Source organism: Colletes gigas, unplaced genomic scaffold, assembly GCF_013123115.1.
Source record: "Colletes gigas isolate AHSC1104 unplaced genomic scaffold, ASM1312311v1 Colletes_gigas_Sc00016, whole genome shotgun sequence".
Classification (NCBI taxonomy): domain Eukaryota; kingdom Metazoa; phylum Arthropoda; class Insecta; order Hymenoptera; family Colletidae; genus Colletes; species Colletes gigas.
In genome coordinates this window covers 2,188,009-2,208,133 of record NW_025106645.1, presented here as the reverse complement: position 1 = coordinate 2,208,133, position 20,125 = coordinate 2,188,009, and the positions used below count along the sequence as shown (strand labels likewise).

Sequence of the window (20,125 nt, the reverse complement as noted above, 5' to 3'; positions counted from 1 at the left end):
ATTCATTCTTTTTTAAGTAATTAATAACCTTGCAACTGTTCCCCAACAAAATGATCACAATTACTGTATGAATAAATGCATGAAATTAGTTGCAGAGTTTTTATATTATACTCGTACATAATTATAAATTCTATATATAACTGGTAATTGTTATTAAACAAGTAATTCGTGTATCAATATTGTTTTTATTATAGAAGTTTAAGAAAACAATTTCTTAGAAAAGTTTGATTTGCAGAAGGGTAACGGTTGAGTTTGGAGTATGAAATCTGTAATGCTGTAACGATGGACAGTAGTGCCTCGCTATATGCGAAAAAACGAAGATTCGTATATGTCCGGGCTTGAATAAGTGGCGGATTATTATACACTAACTTCGATCAGTCGTTTGAATAGTAAAATAATGTTTATTGAAAAGACATCGCTAATCAGATTTTAGAAATACTATTGACAAAATAATAACGACGAGTTTCGAACAATTAACAAATAAAGTGGGCGATACGTCTGATTTACGAAGCAATAGATCAAGTACTTTACTATCAATAAATATTTTATTCGAAAAAGTAGGAAAGCAACACTGTAAAAGTAATCATTTACCTAATAAATAACATGAAATTTAACTTTATTCGTGTTAAAGTTTCCATTCGATCGATACTCGTAACTATTTATTATTTTTCTTAACACAGTTAATCTAAATAAATTTCAATAATAATCCGCCGTGGATCGTCCATCGACCGAGTTTCGTCCCGATCGCTCGGAGCCGACTCTCTCGCATGTATCCGGGGCGCTAGCCACGCATATAACGGGGCACTACTGTGTTTCTAGCACGAAATTGTCGGTCGATTACGCGCGCGACGATTAAACGTACATGTTACCCAACAGGCGTTTCGTGCCAGGCGACCGTGCAACGAGAAAGAAATTAAGCGTTGCGTTTCCAATTAACTCACGGGAATAATCGCTCAATGGAGCGTAAAAGAATTCGAAATTACCGCCGAGGGGCATCCTCGCGTCGAAGGTCCCGTCATTATCGGAGATTTTCTACGGACGATTTCACGATCGATTATTCGCCGTCGAACAAAGGAACTTACGCAACGAAAGATGGGTAAAATTCTCGTACGAATAAAACGTTTGAAGAACAATTTGACCGTATAAATAAATTATTATCGATGTTGTAGCTTGTGTATCGTTCGAATACAATTTTGCCCAACGAAAAAAAAAAATAAAAATAGCGCGATATAGAGCAGAAGAGCGTCGATTATCGAAGGTAGGTGAACGAGATCGATCGATCGAAAGGTGTAGCAAGGAGGGTCTCCGTGTTGTGCGCAAAGGATCCAAAGATTTCGTCGTGTTGCCGCTAAATCGACGATCGGGTGCGGAAAATTGGCTCCTGCGTGCATGGTTTACGTATATTGTATCCTCTCATTTTACGTGTCGTTTCTCCATCGCTCTACTACTCTACTGTTAGACGGTGCAGAGTGTAAATCCTTCCCTGGGTGTCAAGGGGGTCGAGCAAAACTTTCGTCGACGACTATAGAACTGATTAAACCTACTGTTTCTAACTCTTCAACACCTCGGTCCTTCAATTTCTCGTATCTTCCTCTTCTTTTTTTTACAGTGTTTACATTTTATATTTGAATTCTGATACGTTCGAAGGGTTCGTTATATTTGCAATAAAAATTGGAATTATACGATACTCGTTCTGGAGTTTTAAGTGTTTTTTCCCAAGCTCGATTGGGTTGCTGAAAATCCTCAACTATGAATCACGCTTGTCTCTATGATAGATAGCATGCGCCTGTGGGGTCAGCGTGCAAAAACGAGAGATATGGCAGTTAAGTACATGCCGGAGATAAAATGGTGGCCTCGAGCGTCCAATTGATTTTGCTTCGATTTCTAAATGCTCGTACAATGTTCGAGAGGTCTATGTATTTTTTACGAAACTCGTAAATATTGTTCTCAAAAATAAATTCCAATAAAATATCTGTTATTAAGTCTGCATTTAAAATTATGATATATAATTTCTATATGTTAATATATGTATTGGATCTACGAGTATCTAATTAAGGCTCTATTTAGACTCATTTTGGTGAAATTAGTAAATTCCGTTATAATTGTTTCATTAAAATAGAAAAAATCGAAGTATCGACGACAAATAGTTCCTCAACTGATTGTAAGAAGGAGTGGGGATAACTTGCGTGCAACTAACGAGACCATTACGTTATTAACAAGTTCATGCTATACACTCATAACGTCTCTTTACTATCAACGAAATCAGCATTTCCTAGTTATTTAAGAATTTTTTACCTGCGTTAATGACTATTCGTGCAGAAAATTGATAACTGTTTGATTCTGCATGTCTTCCGCGAATTAAAGAAGAAATCTATACTGTAAACTACGAGCAGTGATTTTATTCAACGACAGCTTACTCGACCCCTTTGCATGGAAAATGGAAAACTTCACAATCGATACAGAATTCGTTGTTCTTCTGGTTCTCATTTAGAATTTATTTAAAAAGGATAATATGTGATTGCAAGACCGTGTACGAGACTATATCTTCGTTGTGCCATCAAAACTCCAACTACTAATTTTGTTATATTTATTAATAAAGAAATCTTGCGTGTTAACGTTCGATAAATTAAAGTCGAGGAAATAATGAGAAAACGAGTTCTGACAGCAAAACGACTACGTTTTATTACCACACTTTGCGCATTCCAGTTTTTCTATCATCGATAATACTTGAGAACTATGGTCTCAACAAGGAAACGTCTCTTTATCGAGTCTTGCATGTATTAGTTTCAACTCTCAAAGTACCCATTTGTTCTCAACGTTGCGAAAACACATTCCATTTACCACTATTTTTCCCCCTTCTTTTTACTCATTGCAACAAAAGATTTGTCCATGTTAAAACAGAAACAACTACGGTTCTAAATAGGTCTTTAAAATAACGCGACGTTTATGATACTGCAACGGTAGTAATCTATAAAACTAATACTATAATAATAAACCAAAGGAAAAATATTATTTTGAATAATTCCGAATATAATTCCAACGTTTTAAATATTGAAAAAGTGTTAGAAAAGACGTTAAAAATTCTAAAAGCACATAGGATTCGTTAAGAGGGGTGAAAGGTTCATAAATTTCCTATTATCAATTACATTTTTGTGTTCCAAGATCGCAAGCAATAAAACGAGAATAATCAGTAAAAAGAAAATTGCAATTTTTTTGAACAGAGTTAGTCGGTAAATCTACGTTAATTGATCGATTCGATATTGTTTACTTCTCTTATTTAATACAGCAAGCTTCTAAAATGTTCTATTCTTTTGTGAACGTTTAGGATGATACGAAGACTATGCTATAGCAGAGAAAAAATGTACGAATTGCCCGGTCGACGGTGAAGTGATGCCACTAACGGGTTAAAAAGAAGAAACAAAAATAGGGAGGAAAGGTTTTCAAAACAATACAATGTGAGCGCACGACACACAATAAATAAAATGGAAGCACGTTCCTGCACAAACCAGCAATAGAATCGTCACGATTCAGCGATCAATCGTCAAGCATCCCTGGTGCCAGCTACGCTACGAATTCAGCGATCAGGCGGTATGCATGATGTATTAGTTATGATGCTAACAATTACAGAATAATATCTTTTCAAAATATATTTACGTAAAATTATATGTATATATATATCTATGTATGTGTGTATGTATGTACGTATGTATGTAACAAATAGTAATCGAGCATAGAGAATGAGAGAATACACAAATATACGATTACAATGCACAATATATGATCCTCGGGTTTGTCACTCACGTTTGCTTGAGCACGGAGCATTTGAGTTTGGCAAGAAAGCAATGGTGATGATTGGTCGTGGTAGCAGATAGTGAATTGCTCGACTATCGTTGAACCGTTCGTTCGCGTCGGTTTCGTAAACCAAGTTTGACACTTACTTGACGAGAACCATGTCTGTGAGTTCTGTTTTCACACCGTGCTTCTTTGGGTCGTATTCCGCTATCATTGGGCGCATTGGTGTTCTCTGGAAATTAAAAAAAAAAAAGAAATTACAAATAACTATATACACAAATTTTTTGAGGATCTTCGTAGATCATCTTCGATGTACGAAATAATGAAAAATACACGAGCAAACAAAAATACGATTGGTCCTCTGGGACGACATTAACAAGAAACTATATTTTATATTTCACATTTTTGAGTAACTCTATTTAACAATTTATCCATTCCCAAATATTTTTAAGAATCTCCGTAGATCATCCTCGATGTACGAAATAATGACAAATACACGAGCAAACAAAAATACGATCGGTCCTCTGGGACGGCACTAGCGAGAAATTATATTTTATACTTCATATTTTTGAGTAAATCTATTTAACAATTTATTCATTCCCAAATATTCGGTTTCATAACGAGATTCTGTTGTTCCAAGAATGCCAGCATATAACAAAACCAACGTATGTTTCGAAGCGTTGTGGCGCGTCACGATTCGTTGACATTTCGGGACATTACGACGAGCCAACGACCCGCGGTATCGACTGCACGGTTTGAAACAAGTCTGATTTTACATAAACCGTGCAATGTACCGTCTTACGTGTCGAGCAGTTGCGATACCAATGCATATACATACACGCTTTAGAGCAGCGAATATATGCGCACTGGCGCCTGTTCTCGGCCAGATACCTATACGATCTGCTTTTACAACCTGTTCGACCTGTCAATGGTGGTCTTTCGCAACCGTTTCGCGATCGAACCACATTTTTGTTGTTCCTTTTCTCTATCCTTCGCTCGAATCCTCGAACCTACTATTTTAATACCACAATTATACCAAACATTAATCTACGGAATGTTACTATTTTCTTCTCGTACAATTACTTCCCCTATTCGTACACTATAGTGGTGATTCGCTATAAACGAAAAGAAACTTATTTCTTTTTATCAAGTGGTGTTTATTACACTGTTTTATACTTCTATCTGCAAAATAGTTTTTTTTTAATATTAAGAGACAGGTAATGCCCAATTACCAAAACCGATAGAGAAGAATAATCCTATTCGTGCACTACAGTGGTGATTCACTATAAACGAAAAGAAACTTATTTCTTATTCATTTTGAAGAAACTTATTCCTTTATTTTTTTTTCTATTATCTATTTTCGTATAAGCAAACTTATTGCTAATTTATTTATCTATTTATTTTATTTCTTTTTATCAAATGTTGTTTATTACACTGTCTTACACTTCTATCTACAAAATAGTTTTTTTTAATATCAAGGGAGAAGTAATGAATTACCAAAATCGATACAGAGGAATAATATTATATAAACATAATATAAATATTACATCTCAACGTACGAAAAAATAAAGAATTACTAAATAATAGAAAAGATTTATTTCCAATGAAACATTGTGATTGAAAATACTTGATCTCGAATAAATTCTCTATTGTAAACTAACTTAAAATGAGTTTTTCCTTTTAAGAACAAGAAACAAGTTTTTTTCTTCATTCATAGAAAATCACATAGCGTACGACTCTCCCATTGGGGGTAACTTATCTACAAATTTTAACTCCACGATTACCAACTGCAAATATCGCGTGTCACGAGCAACCAGTTCCGTCGGGGGCTCAGGGGGATCTAAAATTCGAATCTAGCTTTTATCACCGTATTCACCATGATGTGAGGACGATCGTTCTCGACCGTCGACAGCGAGCTCATCTCCACTTCGTGGATGCTGTCGGCGTTCCCCATGTTCCTTTTCCTTACGATCTCTTCTCAGTCGAGTGTCAGTTGCGCGCCACGTGCTTCATTTATCATCCATTGGCGCCAACTTGGTGTTCACCGCGCGTCGAGGACGAATTTTTGTCTCAGTTCGCTGTCAACGGGCGACGTTGCTCGTCCAAATGGGATCACCAGGGGTCAATACGTAACGAACACACCTTTCGAGCACGTGGATCGGATTCACGACACGAGGATCACCGGTGCACGCACGATCCTCCGGTGTCCATCGAGAGAGGTTGCTAAGCGGCGATCGCGTCGCGCGAACATCGAAGGGATCGATTCCGGCGTTTCCACCGGGACCCTGCGGGCAAAAGGAAGATCGCGAACCGGGTCTATTTTCGTACCGCCAGCTCCCCGTGAAAGCGAACGCGAACGCGAACACGAAACTCGAACGGATCCACGAGCGGTACGGCGAACCAACAGTAACCAGGCGACGCTTTCGCCGTTCGCGTTCGCACACCACCGGGTAAACTATGCTCCTGGTCGTCTTCTCTAGCGGCTCTATCTACGGCGCCGAGTGCCGCGGCGCAGAAAACCGCGGATGGCTGCCAAATCTTTCGGCAATGTCCCGAGGACGAGCTCTTTATATACCAAACGGCTACGAAAATAGGAAGAGCAAATAGAGACGGTCGTCTCACGTGAGCGTGTCCTGTCTCTGCTGAGTATCCGGCGAACGCTAACCAAGCTTAATAGAATCTGTTTGAACCGTGCGACAGAGGGACGACTTGCGTCAGCTGCGTTTAGTTTGATCACGGAATTAGAGATCTCTAATAAAAACGCGTCTAAGGATCCCGAGAACGGAATACCTGTTCCTTCGAATCTCAAGGATTCTATTTGATAGTTGAGTGCTGGTTTCTAGATATTTTTACCATGATCGATTGGATTGGTATGTTTGAGCTGGTTTGCAGTCGTTCAATTTGTTTCCATAGATTGGTCTTAGATATTTTTATTGGTATATTCGAGCAGTTGTATTATATATCGTTTGTGCCAAAAACTATAACTCTCGCCACATTCAATTTTAATTTTTAACAACTATCGCTTCGATCGTAAATCTTCATGAGCGATAAATTCCATCAATCGTCTAACATTTCCTATCTCGTATCCTCCCTGTGTTCATTTCTACAGCCTGCTCGTAACATTGTTAGCAACTAGTGAAAAAATTAATGTTTCTTTCAAACTGTTGGATGTTTGACGTCGTTTGGCTAAGTTATTCCTTTGTTTCAGATCTTCAAGTTTCATCTGATAGTTAAGTGCTAGTTTCTAGATATTTTTACCATGATCGATTGGATTGGTTTATTTATGCTGGTTTGCAGTGGTCCAATTTGTTTCCTTAAATTGTTTTTAAATATTTCTACGAGTATCTTCGAGCAGTTGTATTATACAAGGGTGTTCCGCCACCCCTGGAAAAAATTGTAATGAGAGATTCTAGAGGCTAATATAAAACCAACATCAAGAATATCAATTTCTTGACTAAGGTTTCGTTAAAAAGTTATTAAAAAATTAAATTACAAAATTTGAAATAATTCTGGAAAAATTATTTTTGGTTACAAGGATGAATTACACTCATTTTTGGTCAACAGACATACCCCCGAAATCCGACGCATTTTTGAGAAAAAAATTTAAGAAAATGTGAAATTTGTCGACAAAATTAAAACATTTCAAATCGTTCTAAAAAAATTATTTTTAGCTAGGGGGGTCAATTACAATAATCTTTGGTGAATAGACATACCCCAGGAATCCTACGTACTTTCGAGAAACAATTCTTTGCCGAAAATATACTGTATGGCCAGGAATGTTTCCCCGAATATTTCATGCGTATGTTTAAAAAAATTTGATATTTTTACCGGTATCTTCGAACAGTTGTATTATATATCATTTGTGCCTAATGTTTCTTTCAAACTGTTGGATGTTTGACGCCGTTTGGCCAAGCTTCACCGTTCTTTTGCCAAAGTTCAGACGTTTGACAGTTATATCACATGTAAAACAACTGAATGCTCGAATGTTGCGACCTGTTTTAATCTATATGATCTCGACTTAGTGTGGAGATCAATATACGTTCTTTTTCTAATCCTGAAATCAATAGTTGACGGTTTGTCACACGATCATTCCATCAAATATTTAGGTAGGGAGGTATTATTTTTCATCTTCGAAGCTTCTACTCCAGGTTGTTTTGCGTTTGGTTTCCCACTGACCATTGCAGCTCTTTCTTTCTGTTTGATTTGCTCGTTCGAAGAGGCAATTTGTCGAGAGTAACTGTAGTTCCGTTTGAACCGTTCGTGGGCGTGTGTTTGCTCAGCGTTCGAGGCGGGACGATGATAGCGGTAACAGCTGATCGCGAGAGAGACAGTATTGTCTGGAGTTAGTCATATGCGGAATTGGTGTCGATGATAATCGATGGTACGATAGACTGATTTCCAATTCGTGATAACAGTTCCTTTCGAGGTTTGTTTGAGTTGGCAGTTGACGGAGACGTCGGACGGTAATTTTTACGCGTTTGATCCTCGAGAACTCTATTATCCAGCGTCTATTTTGAGCCGAGGACGATACAAAATCTCCTAAATATAACTGATATAGCAAACGATACTCGATAACCCTTACAAATCTGACGAAACACGCGTGGCCTCCTATATACACTGCCTGCCCGAATTCCAATCACCTGATACGATAGACAAAAACTATATTAGACTGCGAAGGACGTGGACAGTTACGTAACGCTGTTGCAGGAAGGAAAAAGGAAATTAGCAGGATACGTGGCAATTGCTTTGTCTATGAATCTTTAAACGAACTTAGTAATTTTAACGCAATTCTAATTTACACAGGGCAACAGACACTCTAAAGCAAAGAATAATATATGTTTTTATCAAAGAAGATTTACACAAGGCCAAAAACATTTTAATAAAGTTTTAAATTTTCGATGGACTGTGTATATTTGTGTGTTTCATTTTGATTCGAGAATTTCTTAGCCTTAAAGTCGAAAATGAAGAGGACAAACAATTCAACGAATTCAAAAAACTTCTTTTTTGTTAAAACAATTAAATTCACTATTTTCGTCTCTGCCTAGTTGCTAATTTTGTATATCCATGCTTTATTTTGAGTTTCGAAAATTCATGTAATTTTTATATTCTATCGATAAGACGTATGTTAAATTTGAGCTCGTTTGGTTCGTCAGATTTTCGTAAAAAAAAATCTGAAAGGCAACGTGTCCGTTTGTTCCAATTGGAGCGACCTGCTTCCCTTAAATTCAAATTACGAAGTACTAAACGGAGCTCTACGATTAATTAAATCACATCGATTATAATATAATTCATTTTGAATGTCACCGTGAATAAATCGATTGGAAAAATCATCTCTGATCGTCTCTGAGTATCCACTTAGTTTGCATAACTGTAAATGGTACCGAGCTTTTTACCACCGCAAATGGAACAATTGCAACTGGGACATTGTAAATGATCGCGGTATTATCAGCGACCGCACGTAGCGATGCTTCATAAAGTCTGCCCTCTCAATCGTTTAAATGAAAATGGTGCCAATAAACGACAATGAATGGCTGCATCCCAAAAAGGATACTCTCGTGTACGAATCAAAATTGCTCGGTCGCGATGACAATGGGGCAGCTCGGAGCAGCACAATTGCTCCAGAGGAGAACGTTTAAAAATTATTTAATTACAGGGAACAATTATTGCATAACCAAACGGGTTCAGAAACCGATATTTTTTTAACAAAATTTTAAAAACTAAACAGTCCAAATGTTGATGATCTATGATATTACTATGTAACAAAGATCGCGAGCGTTTGATGATCTCAAAAAGCACCGAACCGATTTGAATGGAACTTTAATTACCGGATTCCTCGGGGTCTCTGGAGCGTTTTAAAATGTGTTTCGTCACGCTATCTTATCAGCCGAGCAGCGAGCAAAAAATGTTAAATTCTAGAAAAAACACATTTGCTCCGCTTAAAATTAGTAGCGTTCGGTCTGTTGGAAAGTGCATAAATCGAACCTTAGAATGAAAATTGACAAACGTGATATTGCACACTTCTCGCATACTGCATCGAATTGAAACTCGAAAAATTCGTGTATCGTTGGCAGAGCGTGGTAAACAGTCGAAAATGGTTGCCGTTTCGTTTCTCTGAGACGGAAAACGATCGCTCTTCGAGAGCCTATGGAATTATTTTCATCGGTCGCGAAGAACGCCGCTGGTCCGAGTTATTCTAAGAAGCTTCTCGTCGGGGTGAAACGAAAATAGAATTTTCACCGTCGTTACATACCGTGGCGACTCTCTTAGGATGATTTCACACTTGTAAAAGACCCTAACGACTCTGCTGTGTTCATACGTGCAACATTATCGGAGCTTATGGTTCAAACGAATTCAACGCAACGCTATTCCCCGTCACAAAGATCTACTGTTCTCTATTTTTCATCCTCTAGCGTAAAACTTGCATATAGCAGGGTGATTCACAAGTTCTCAAAATTCTTTTGCCAAAATTTCACGTATAATTATAATAGTAAAGGATAAAAGATGATAGATGTAAATATTATTAATCTCAAATGTTCATTTTAAAAGAAATATAAAGCGTAACTAAATCCAAGAATTATTAATTTACCAGCTATATTCGGTATCGTTAATTGCACTAACGCGCTATTTTCAGAACTATATCGTCTTACAATAGCTTTTGCACTTTCCTGTTTAATATTAAAACGAGTAAAGTCTATTCAATAGACTCGTTCGTTTCACCTAATTGAATATTCAACCTGTTTAACCGTATTTTTAAACGCACTTAGAGCGGATTATTTTATTAGCGCGGTGTTAAAAACAGGCAGAAGTTGTCGCCCGACGGAGAACCTGTTAATAGATTTTCAGTGAATTTTCATCGCCTACCGATAATTTGTTATTCATGACGAACTTACGTATTTCTGTACGGAAATGTTTAAATTTAGCTGTTGCTCAGGGTCTGTAAATTTTCCTGGCTTTGCAAAATAAATCCCCACTTTCTATCACAGTAGAACAATAATTAAAATAATACAGAAAAGAACGCTGGTACTGCTAAAAATATTATTTTAATTTTCAATTTTATCAAAATCTCGCCAACGAAACCAAACGACAAAACTTTTTTATCCAAAATAGATTGAAATATAAAACTCGTGTAATTCTCTGCGAGCTTGACATTTTCAAATTTGTCACGGTACTTATTTTAAATCCTACGAAGAACGAATATTAGTTTTCGAGTGAAAAGTTTTCCCATGTACGAGACATTAACGCCACCATAATGGCGCGCGTCTCGAATTAACTTGCAGCGCCATCTACGTCGTCGAAGCGTCTCATTATTTCGCGAACACTGTTACTATTGGGAGTGGATTTTGTAAATATTTACCGATGCCACGGGGATCGGTGTCAGTGGCTCTCGCGCCTCCGTGATCCACGATCGCGACGCGCATGCCCCGTGGATCGTTGGCACGCATCTCGCTGGCTATTTCCGTCGCGGCGCCTCGGCGAAAGCGACGCTGCTGGCGAACGCATTCGTCATTTCAGCGACACGGGGTTCTCTCGGTAGCCAGAAATTGTATTCTGGCTGCATTCTACGCGGCTGTCGCGACACTTACGACGCCCACGATTCACGAGACGATTGTTCTTATTATACCTGACTTCCACAGCTGTGACATTTTGCCGCGAACACGCACTTCGACTATTTGAAAAGACCCCATCTCAACCAACCACAAACTTTTGTTTGTCAAATATTAACGTCTAATATCAATATAATAGTTGTTACATCATGTATATTCTTTTACATCTTTTCTATGACTCCTTTGATAACTGGGAATTAAACAGAAAGCTTTATTGTTTCTGATCTAAAGTCGTATTTGAATGGAATCTTTCTCTTTACGAATCAAATTTGAACACCCTATAGCAGATATCTTATAATATTTTTGTACGAAAAATATTGCGGATATTCTCGAAATACAAAGCTAACAAGAATTACTCATATTTATTAAAAGGATTACTTATATTTATTTTACAGAACAAGATGTAGTTAACTCATTAGAGTGATTAGCTATGAAGCTTTTAGCAACTTTTATTATTTTGAAATGTAAAAGTATATTTTATTTATTATGTATATACGAGATAAATATTAAAACAAAAAATCCTTCGAATCTTCAACCTTCAATCCTTCTGGGTCCAAACATCCTCCTTTAACAAAACATTTCAAAATAATAAAAGCTGCTAAAAGCTTCAGAGCTAATCATTCTAACGACTTAACTACATCTTGTTCTGTAAAATAAATATAAGTAATTCTTTTAATAAATATAAGTAATTCTTTTAATAAATATGAGTAGTTCTTGTTAGCGAAAGTATATTTTATTTATTATGTATATACGACATAAATATTAAAACAAAAAATCCTTCAAATCTTCAACCTTCAATCCTTATGGGTCCAAACATCCTCCTTTAACAAAACATTTCAAAAGTACCAGCAAAAGAATTGCAGTTTAAAAGAAACTTCGACTAGGTGATTTTAACTGGGGGTTGATCGAAAGATTCGAAACCGAGGTCTCGTTAAGTGCATCGTACGCGTTAAGTTGACGGAAGTCGTCTGGCCAAGATCATGTAATTCAAATGATTTGATAAAGACACACGCTGGATCGTTGAGTGTGTTACGGGGCAGGAAGCTGGGAGATCGGTTCGTACGAGCTCCGTTTCGACGGGAAGCATCGAAATGTTGATCCGTCCAGTAGGGTGTTGGCTTAATGAGCGACCACGGTGAAGAAGGGGCTGCTGCATCGACCGACAGATATGCAAAACAGGGGTCCCCGACGCTGATCGAGGCCTTGAAGGCTAATCAGCCACGGTCGTTCCGTCGTTAATATTAGAATACTCACGTACAAATACGGCCATACAAATCGAGATAATGGCGAGGCGCGCGATCATCGCGTTAACTATACGCTGGTGTCACGCAATTGTACAAATTACGGACAGCAAACGATTACGGGCTTCCGCGTTACATACGTGACATCGGTCGAACTCGGAAGTGTTTGCGGTTACTTCTGATAACGAGTCGACCGGCTCACGATTAATTTGCTCGTTCTTCTCCGTTTTACGCTCACTCCTTCACTCACTTCCTCGAGTCTTTGTTTCGATCGTCCTTATTATCGGGGATAATATTCGGCGAAAATTTCCATCGTTTGAAATTACAATTGGTCTATTAATAAAGATTAAATCGCGCGATGCGTTTCAAATTATAAGAAAATTGAGTAAGGAAAGGAAATATATATTTCTAATCTGTGCGATACGTAATATCGATTCACTTAAATATTTATATTTAACCGTGGCAATTTTATTTTATTTAAATTACATACACCTCACTATTTGTTCAGAAAATATTGATAATTGGAAGTGAGTCGAAACGAGATTACTTTAGAAGAATGTGGAATAATTTTTAAATTGCACTGAATAATGTAAACAATGAATACGGTCGTTGAATGTTATACCAAGAAACTATTATCGGTCCAGAAATCGAACACGATACGTGGAACTTACTTCATCGATGCTTTCTATCAGGTCTGACGACATTTTTTCGCTAATCGATAGGCGTTAAATAAATCTTCAATTAAACGTGTAAGGCGTTTTTTATGATGTACTTAAAGTGTGCGCGGTGAAAGAGATACAATTCTGTGGGCTGATTTACCTTAACGATCCAGCGGCAACGGCACAGTCACGATCCAATCATTATAATGTTTGAAATTTATTCGCTAGCCTGGATCGCGGACACCTTAATAAACGCATGATCAATATATATATACATACTCTTACAAAGTATCGAGCAATATTTAGCAAGAATGTTAACTAAACTGTAATCAGATTGTAATCAGAGCGCCATGAATCACAACTCCGCAATCTTTAATGTAATCGTTTGAAGCGAAATACCGAAGTTTCTTAAACCGTGACTTAAAATTGGCTAACAAATCTGTTCGATCGATGACGAAACGATCAATTTTTTTACGCGAAATTAGAATACACGATAAGGTACAGGAATATACATATTACAAATTACATTGACAGTTAAATAGTCAGATAATTTGTAGTATTAAAAGGCTTTTGAATAATACAAACTTTCTACTTTCTTTTCTTTTATTTCGCAATGCGCTTGTTCATTGGCCCGCTTGAGCTCGGACTAGTTTTCAGTAGCGTTTTAAAACTATATTTTCGTGGCTCTTGCGACACACTCTTTCGAGCCACGCATAAAAATCTGCGCGGTTTCGTCATCAATTGAATAGTCTTTCTACGCGACGATCATTTTCTAGTCACGTTTCAGTGTTGGGCAAAGTGTAATGTGACTGTTGACTAACCCCAAGCTAGTAATTGATAATTACGATACTAATCAGTAATCAACATTGACGAATACAACTCAGACACGATTAATCTAGCAATTATTAATCATCAAGTTGATAATAAAAGTTCTAAATAGGCTACTTGAAAGTCACAGTAACCCTTCGTTGAACAATTAAAAATTACTCATTCAATTATTTATCTTTAATCAATTATAAAAATCAATAAATAACTTTAATTAAAAGAATAAGTTTTGAACGCGGCGCCATTTTAACAGGATTGGTTGCGCGCGCCGAATCTATAATTCGACGATGGACGATGCATTTAAAACTCTGGAGAGGACACTTTGCATTAAGAAAATAACATTGTAAACGACTATAACTAAAAAGGGGTTTAAATTAAATTTAAATCAACAAATTAAGAAGAATTAAGTAAAATGAATAAATTTCAGTGTAAAGCTTTCTTTGTATAAATGTATGGACGTCATTTTGAAGGGGCTATAATTCGACGATGGACGATGCATTTAACATTAGAACTACCAAAGCAGTCAAAATGACCCATTCGTAATTTCTAATAAGACTTGTAACAAATTTATTCGACTGAATTTTTGAAATACTGTAATTTTCTATAAGAGAATGAATATACATTTATTTATCGTTCTAATTTCTTTGGTACGAATAAATTCACTATAATTGTCAGTAGTTCTAGTGTTAAAACTCTGGAGAGGACATTTTGCAGTAAGAAAATAACATTATAAACGGCTATAACTAAAAAGGGCTTTAAATTAAATTTAAATCAATAAATTAATAAGAATTAAATAAAAAGAATAAATTTCCGTGTATAAGTTTCTCCGTATAAATGTACAAGCGCCATATTGAAGGGGTTGGTTGCGCGCTGAGTTTGAAATTCGGCGATGGACGAAGAATATAAAACGATCGATCGTGTCAATTAGAAAGAAACGATCGAGGCATTTTACGTTTGTTCCGGAGGAACGCGTCCAAATATAACCTGCCCGACGAATCTCGGACGATCAAATAAACGCAATGAGCACTCCTTGGTCTCTCCGTCCTATCACCGCTTTATTGGACGAAATTGCGCGCGCGGGCAAAACTTGGCTGCCTTTTCGCCATATATTCTTTTGTCGTCCGTGTTCTCCCGGCGATTCGCGGACCCTGAATTACGCTGGTTGAATAGAATTCGTGATCCGTCTATGGTCGACCACACGTGCGGCCCTTTAATAACAAATTAACAAATCTGAGGGTAACGTCACATCCTCATCTCGAGGCCCGAGCCACGGTGACACACCAACACATCCCGCACGCGGCCCGCGCGTGGGACGAATCACTGTGTCAATGTGCATAAACTGTCGCTACTTTTGCCCCTGAATTACAGACCACGTTACACGCGGATTGCCCACCAACCCGTAACAGCATTGACCTTCTTAATTCCCCTGCGTTTTTCGACCTACAGCGCTCCCAATAATCATTGACTCCAACGCTTCTTTTGCTTTCTTTCTTCAAATTTTCTGGGAGCATTGGTAAAATATTTTTATATAAACTTCTTGGTCTTTAGTTGGTCGTAACATCTCAATGTTACAAAGGAAAGCATATGGAAACATGTCATTTTCAGCAATACAAGTATTCCATCAGAGACTTAATGGGTCCATTGGCTCAAATTATTTTTGGTACGATATAAGGAAAGAAAGAAATATTTTGAAAAAGCAGATATTAAAAAAAGTATTTTCCAGCAGGATAGTGTTCCTATCCGTACACAGTTCCCTTCATAAAAAAAGTGGTTATTATCATAGCTAGTGTGGAGTCTCCCATTAAGAACCGTTGATATATCCATAATGACTACACCGTACTCGAAAGTGCAAAAAGTAATTAAATACGAAGATGGATAAGATTTGCTAGAAAGATATCTCGAAGGATTTTCTAAAAATAACTATGAGAGTTTAAACACGATGATCTGGCAATTCACTGTAAACATAAACACTGTGGTGGTAGAATAATTGCAATCGCAACTTTTTAACTTCCTGCATCTTCGATCAATTTTGCAACGATGACCATGGGCACCACAATCGGCGAAGAAACGTGTAATTATTGTCGATACCGCGACTAACGCCGTAAGACGTAATAATGGCGTCGTAAAAAAAAAGTAAAAAGAACTCTGAGGCTGAAGAGACCGGCTAAAGTGATTTAAAAATGAAAGGTACAGAGGTATTTTTCCGTCGAAGGAACATTGAAATTTTAAATATCGATTCATTGTAACTACGCTACAGCTTTTGTGCAACCATTATTAAATTGAATATAAATAAGCAGCTATTTATAGAAACTACCGATTACGAAACGATAAGTCGACTAATGTTTGGAGCCATAAACGTTGAATAATCTATGTAGCGATAAGCAACAAATCAACAACTGTCTTCTTTTTCTATAAATTTAAACTTCATCCTAAAGATACTAAGAACTTATTATAGGTATGTTTTTTAAGATCGAAATGATAATAGATGAAGTAAACAATAGTGAAAATCGATAGATTTTTTTCTAACAACGACTAAACATTGTCAATCATTTCGTATGTGATTATTAATAATCGTGCACCATTTTTCTTATTTATTTGGAATTTCTAATATAACCATTCCATTTTTCGAGATATTTTCAAGCCTGAACGATGGTTTGTGTTTGCTCGTAAATCTAAAATGAATGCTTCTTTTTAATTTTATACTTAATTTATTTTTGTAACGCGATAACAATTTTTGCTCGATCGGGTGCATATAAAACGGACAAAAGAAAAGAATTGGGCGTATGATATGTTTCTCAAATAAAAGACGTACATTTTCTATACAATATATAATGAACTAATTTTTGTTCGATAATCGACATATGTATGTGTCGTTCGTTGCATCAGCAATGCGACCTCGAATATGTATGCATGTACTTGCTAGCATGATTATGCAATTCCTGTACATCTGTTGTACAAGTGCAAGCGTATATATAATACGTAGAATCGTTTATATAACATTTCTCGCTATGTGACGCGTTAATGAATGCACTTATACAAATCGAGAGATAAAATGATTCCAGCTAAAGCCACGTACCCCTGCAGTGTTTCCGTCTAAAAAGTTTGCAGAAAAAGTTGTACGCTTCCGCAGCATTTCCTTAGAAACTTGCACATGTTTCAAGAGTTTCTGCAACTTATTTGCAGAAAACGTATGTACAGGATGTTCGGCCATGCCTGGGAAAAATTTTACTGGGAGATTGTAGAGGCCAAAATAAGACGAAAATCAAGAATATCAATTTCTTGACTAAGATTTCGTTAAAAAGTTATTAACAATTAAATTGAAAAATTTCAAATCGTTCTAGAAAAATTATTTTTGGTTGCGGGGGTCAATTATAATCATTTTTAGTGATTAGACATACCCCCGAAATCCTACCCACTTTCTAGAAAAAAATTCGAGAAGATATGAAATTTCTCGACGGAAAAAATATTTCAAATCGTTCTGGAAAAATTATTGTCGGTTACGAGGGTCAAATACAATCATTTTTGGTCGTTACATATACCCCCGAAATCCTACGCACTCTCTAGGAAAAAATTCGAGAAGGTATGAAATTTCTCGACGGAAAAGAAAAATTTCAAATCGTTCTGGAAAAATTATTTTCGATTACGGGGGTGAATTACAATCATTTTTGGTGAATAGACATATCTCCGAAATTCTACCCATTTTTTAGAAAAAAATTCGAGAAGGTATGAAATTTCTCGACGGAAAAAAAATTTCAAATCGTTCTGGAAAAATTATTTTCGGTTGCGGGGGTGAATTACAATCATTTTTGGTGAATAGACATGCTTCCAAAATCCTGCGTATTTTCGAGAAAAAAATTCAGTACGGGCGGAACTTTAAACGTTAATAACTTTTTAACGAAGCCTCCATCAACAAATTGGTATTCTTGATTTTCATCTTATTTTGGCCTCTAGAATACCCCATTAAAATTTTTCCCAGGGGTAGCCGAACACCCTGTATAATATTCGCCCCGAAAAACAAAACTGTAATATTTTATTCGGATGAACGAATGTTATGAGTATCAAATTACTGATGAAAATTTGGACAGAACGTTGTCAACGTTATTGCAACACACGTTAATTGTTAAAATGAATGAAGATATTCGTATCAATTTTATCTTTCATAGTGAAACGTACTTATCTAATCTCAAGTAAACTGCGTATGTGTGCGACAAACTTCTATAAATCTCTCGCCGTATCTAGGCGCGTGTCATCATAATTTGCAACAGCGAAACATAACAAACGCGGCGAAAAAACAGTTCGTTCGAACGGGGAACATTGGTTTAACGAGTGGGAACCGCAAGAAAATTTTGAAATATAAATCTTTTGTTATTAGAGACACTTGTAAATTCAGAAGAAATATTGCTCGTAGAGAACAAAAGGAAACTAAGTATTTTTTCGTATTCTGGAAACAATTATTTGGAGTTATTTGGTGCTACATTTTAGTACTAATGGCTACTGTTTACACGAAAACTTATTCTACTCTCCTAACGATCTCGCGACGAGTGTTGAAAGTAGACGTGAAATCAGTAACAACGAGTACAAGCGACATTTTTATTACGCTTTCTACAAAATTTATGTCTAGTAGCCAACGAGAGAGTGAGTTAAGACGTGTAATATTGCGCGGGCATAGTGTAAGTGCCGTTATTTTCTCGTCTGGCAGTTCTCACAGAACGTCTCAACATTTTCAGATAATCTAATGTAATTCTACGTTAAATAATTAACTTCCCCGCGTAATCAATGCAAAGCTTCTCGACGATCTGGGTTACGCATTCTCCTGGAAAATTCACCTTGCGGTCTATTAAATACTTCCTACTGTTTTCTATGAAAATTACTTTTTGATGGTTTCATAAAAATATTTGTCATTCTGTGACAAGATGATTTAATTAAATCTCGCTTGATCAACACTAGAACTATCGAAGTGATCGAAATGATCCATTCGTAATTTTTAATAAAATATTTATTTTACTGGATTTTTGAAAATGTATAGTTTTCTATAAGAGAACGAATAAGAATTTATTTTCATTGCATTATACATTTCCTCAAGTATCGTTTTAGTTTCTTTGGTGGAAATAAATACGCCATAAAAAGTCACAAAAATTGAACCTTTCTGTTTCTATTTATTTTAGATCCCGTTTACTTATATTTTCTATTTTCAACGAACCGTGTAAATACAGTGGAGCCTCCACAATCGCCCAAGTCTCGAGATTAGAGTAATTATCCGCTTGCCGATGCAATGTAGCGAACGAAGGTTCGCGAACAGATATCGAGGTTGCATACAAACAAGGTTCGTGTGCATACAAGGTTGCATGAAGCGAGGGTCGACCGTACAAACCGTTCAAAGTGCACGACACACCCTGTATATGCAGTGACGAGCGGCTTGTACAAAATGTACGGAATTTATCGAGCAAATGATATGCATAGGTAGGCGTTCGCCAGCAATGGTATTGCGTGCAATTTCCATTCGTGAATACAAAGATCAATCGTTGCACAGAATGTCGTAACAAACGCTATGCGATAAGACGTTGGGGTTTTGTTGCTTCAAAATGGTCTAATTATTCCTTATCGAATACGCCACTTTTTGCACGATAAACAAGCGTGCGTGATATTTTCATACAATATTGCACCTTGATTCATTCGATTAACACTCTGCACTAACGGGGGAAAGAATTTAATAAGAAACAAACCGAAATGTTATTTTCTTGCAAATTTTTTTGTATTGTCATATTCAGTATTAAAGGCGACCATGAACACCTAATATTCTAGAATTTTTTTATATATTGTTGATTGTCAAACTCAAATTGTCCACGAGAACGATACTCCGTTTTTATACTATTGGAAACTAATAATTTGTCACGGAGCTTTTTTTTATATAGATTTTCTTTAATATCTTTCTATTTTACTATACACTAACCATCCAACAATTGTCAAGGAAAGGAAGCCAAAAGGATATAAATTTCTTTACACT

At 36.6% G+C, this 20,125-nt stretch overlaps 1 protein-coding gene across 3 annotated transcripts in view; it reads right to left on the bottom strand.

Annotated features, from left to right (window-relative positions):
• LOC122400175 (proton-coupled amino acid transporter-like protein pathetic) overlaps positions 1 to 20,125 on the bottom strand; it is a 53,416-nt gene that overhangs the window by 17,747 nt on the left and 15,544 nt on the right. Inside the window, exons 1-2 of one of the 3 annotated variants that reach the window (XM_043401488.1) lie at positions 5,660 to 6,350; positions 3,939 to 4,024 (exon numbers count right to left, since the gene is read on the bottom strand). In XM_043401488.1, coding sequence (XP_043257423.1) covers positions 3,939 to 4,024; positions 5,660 to 5,746 — 173 coding nt within the window. In that variant the 5' untranslated portion in view covers positions 5,747 to 6,350. Of the gene's footprint in view, positions 1 to 3,938; positions 4,025 to 5,659; positions 6,351 to 20,125 lie in introns of those variants that run through there. The other 2 variants (XM_043401489.1, XM_043401490.1) reach the window with 2 other exon arrangements.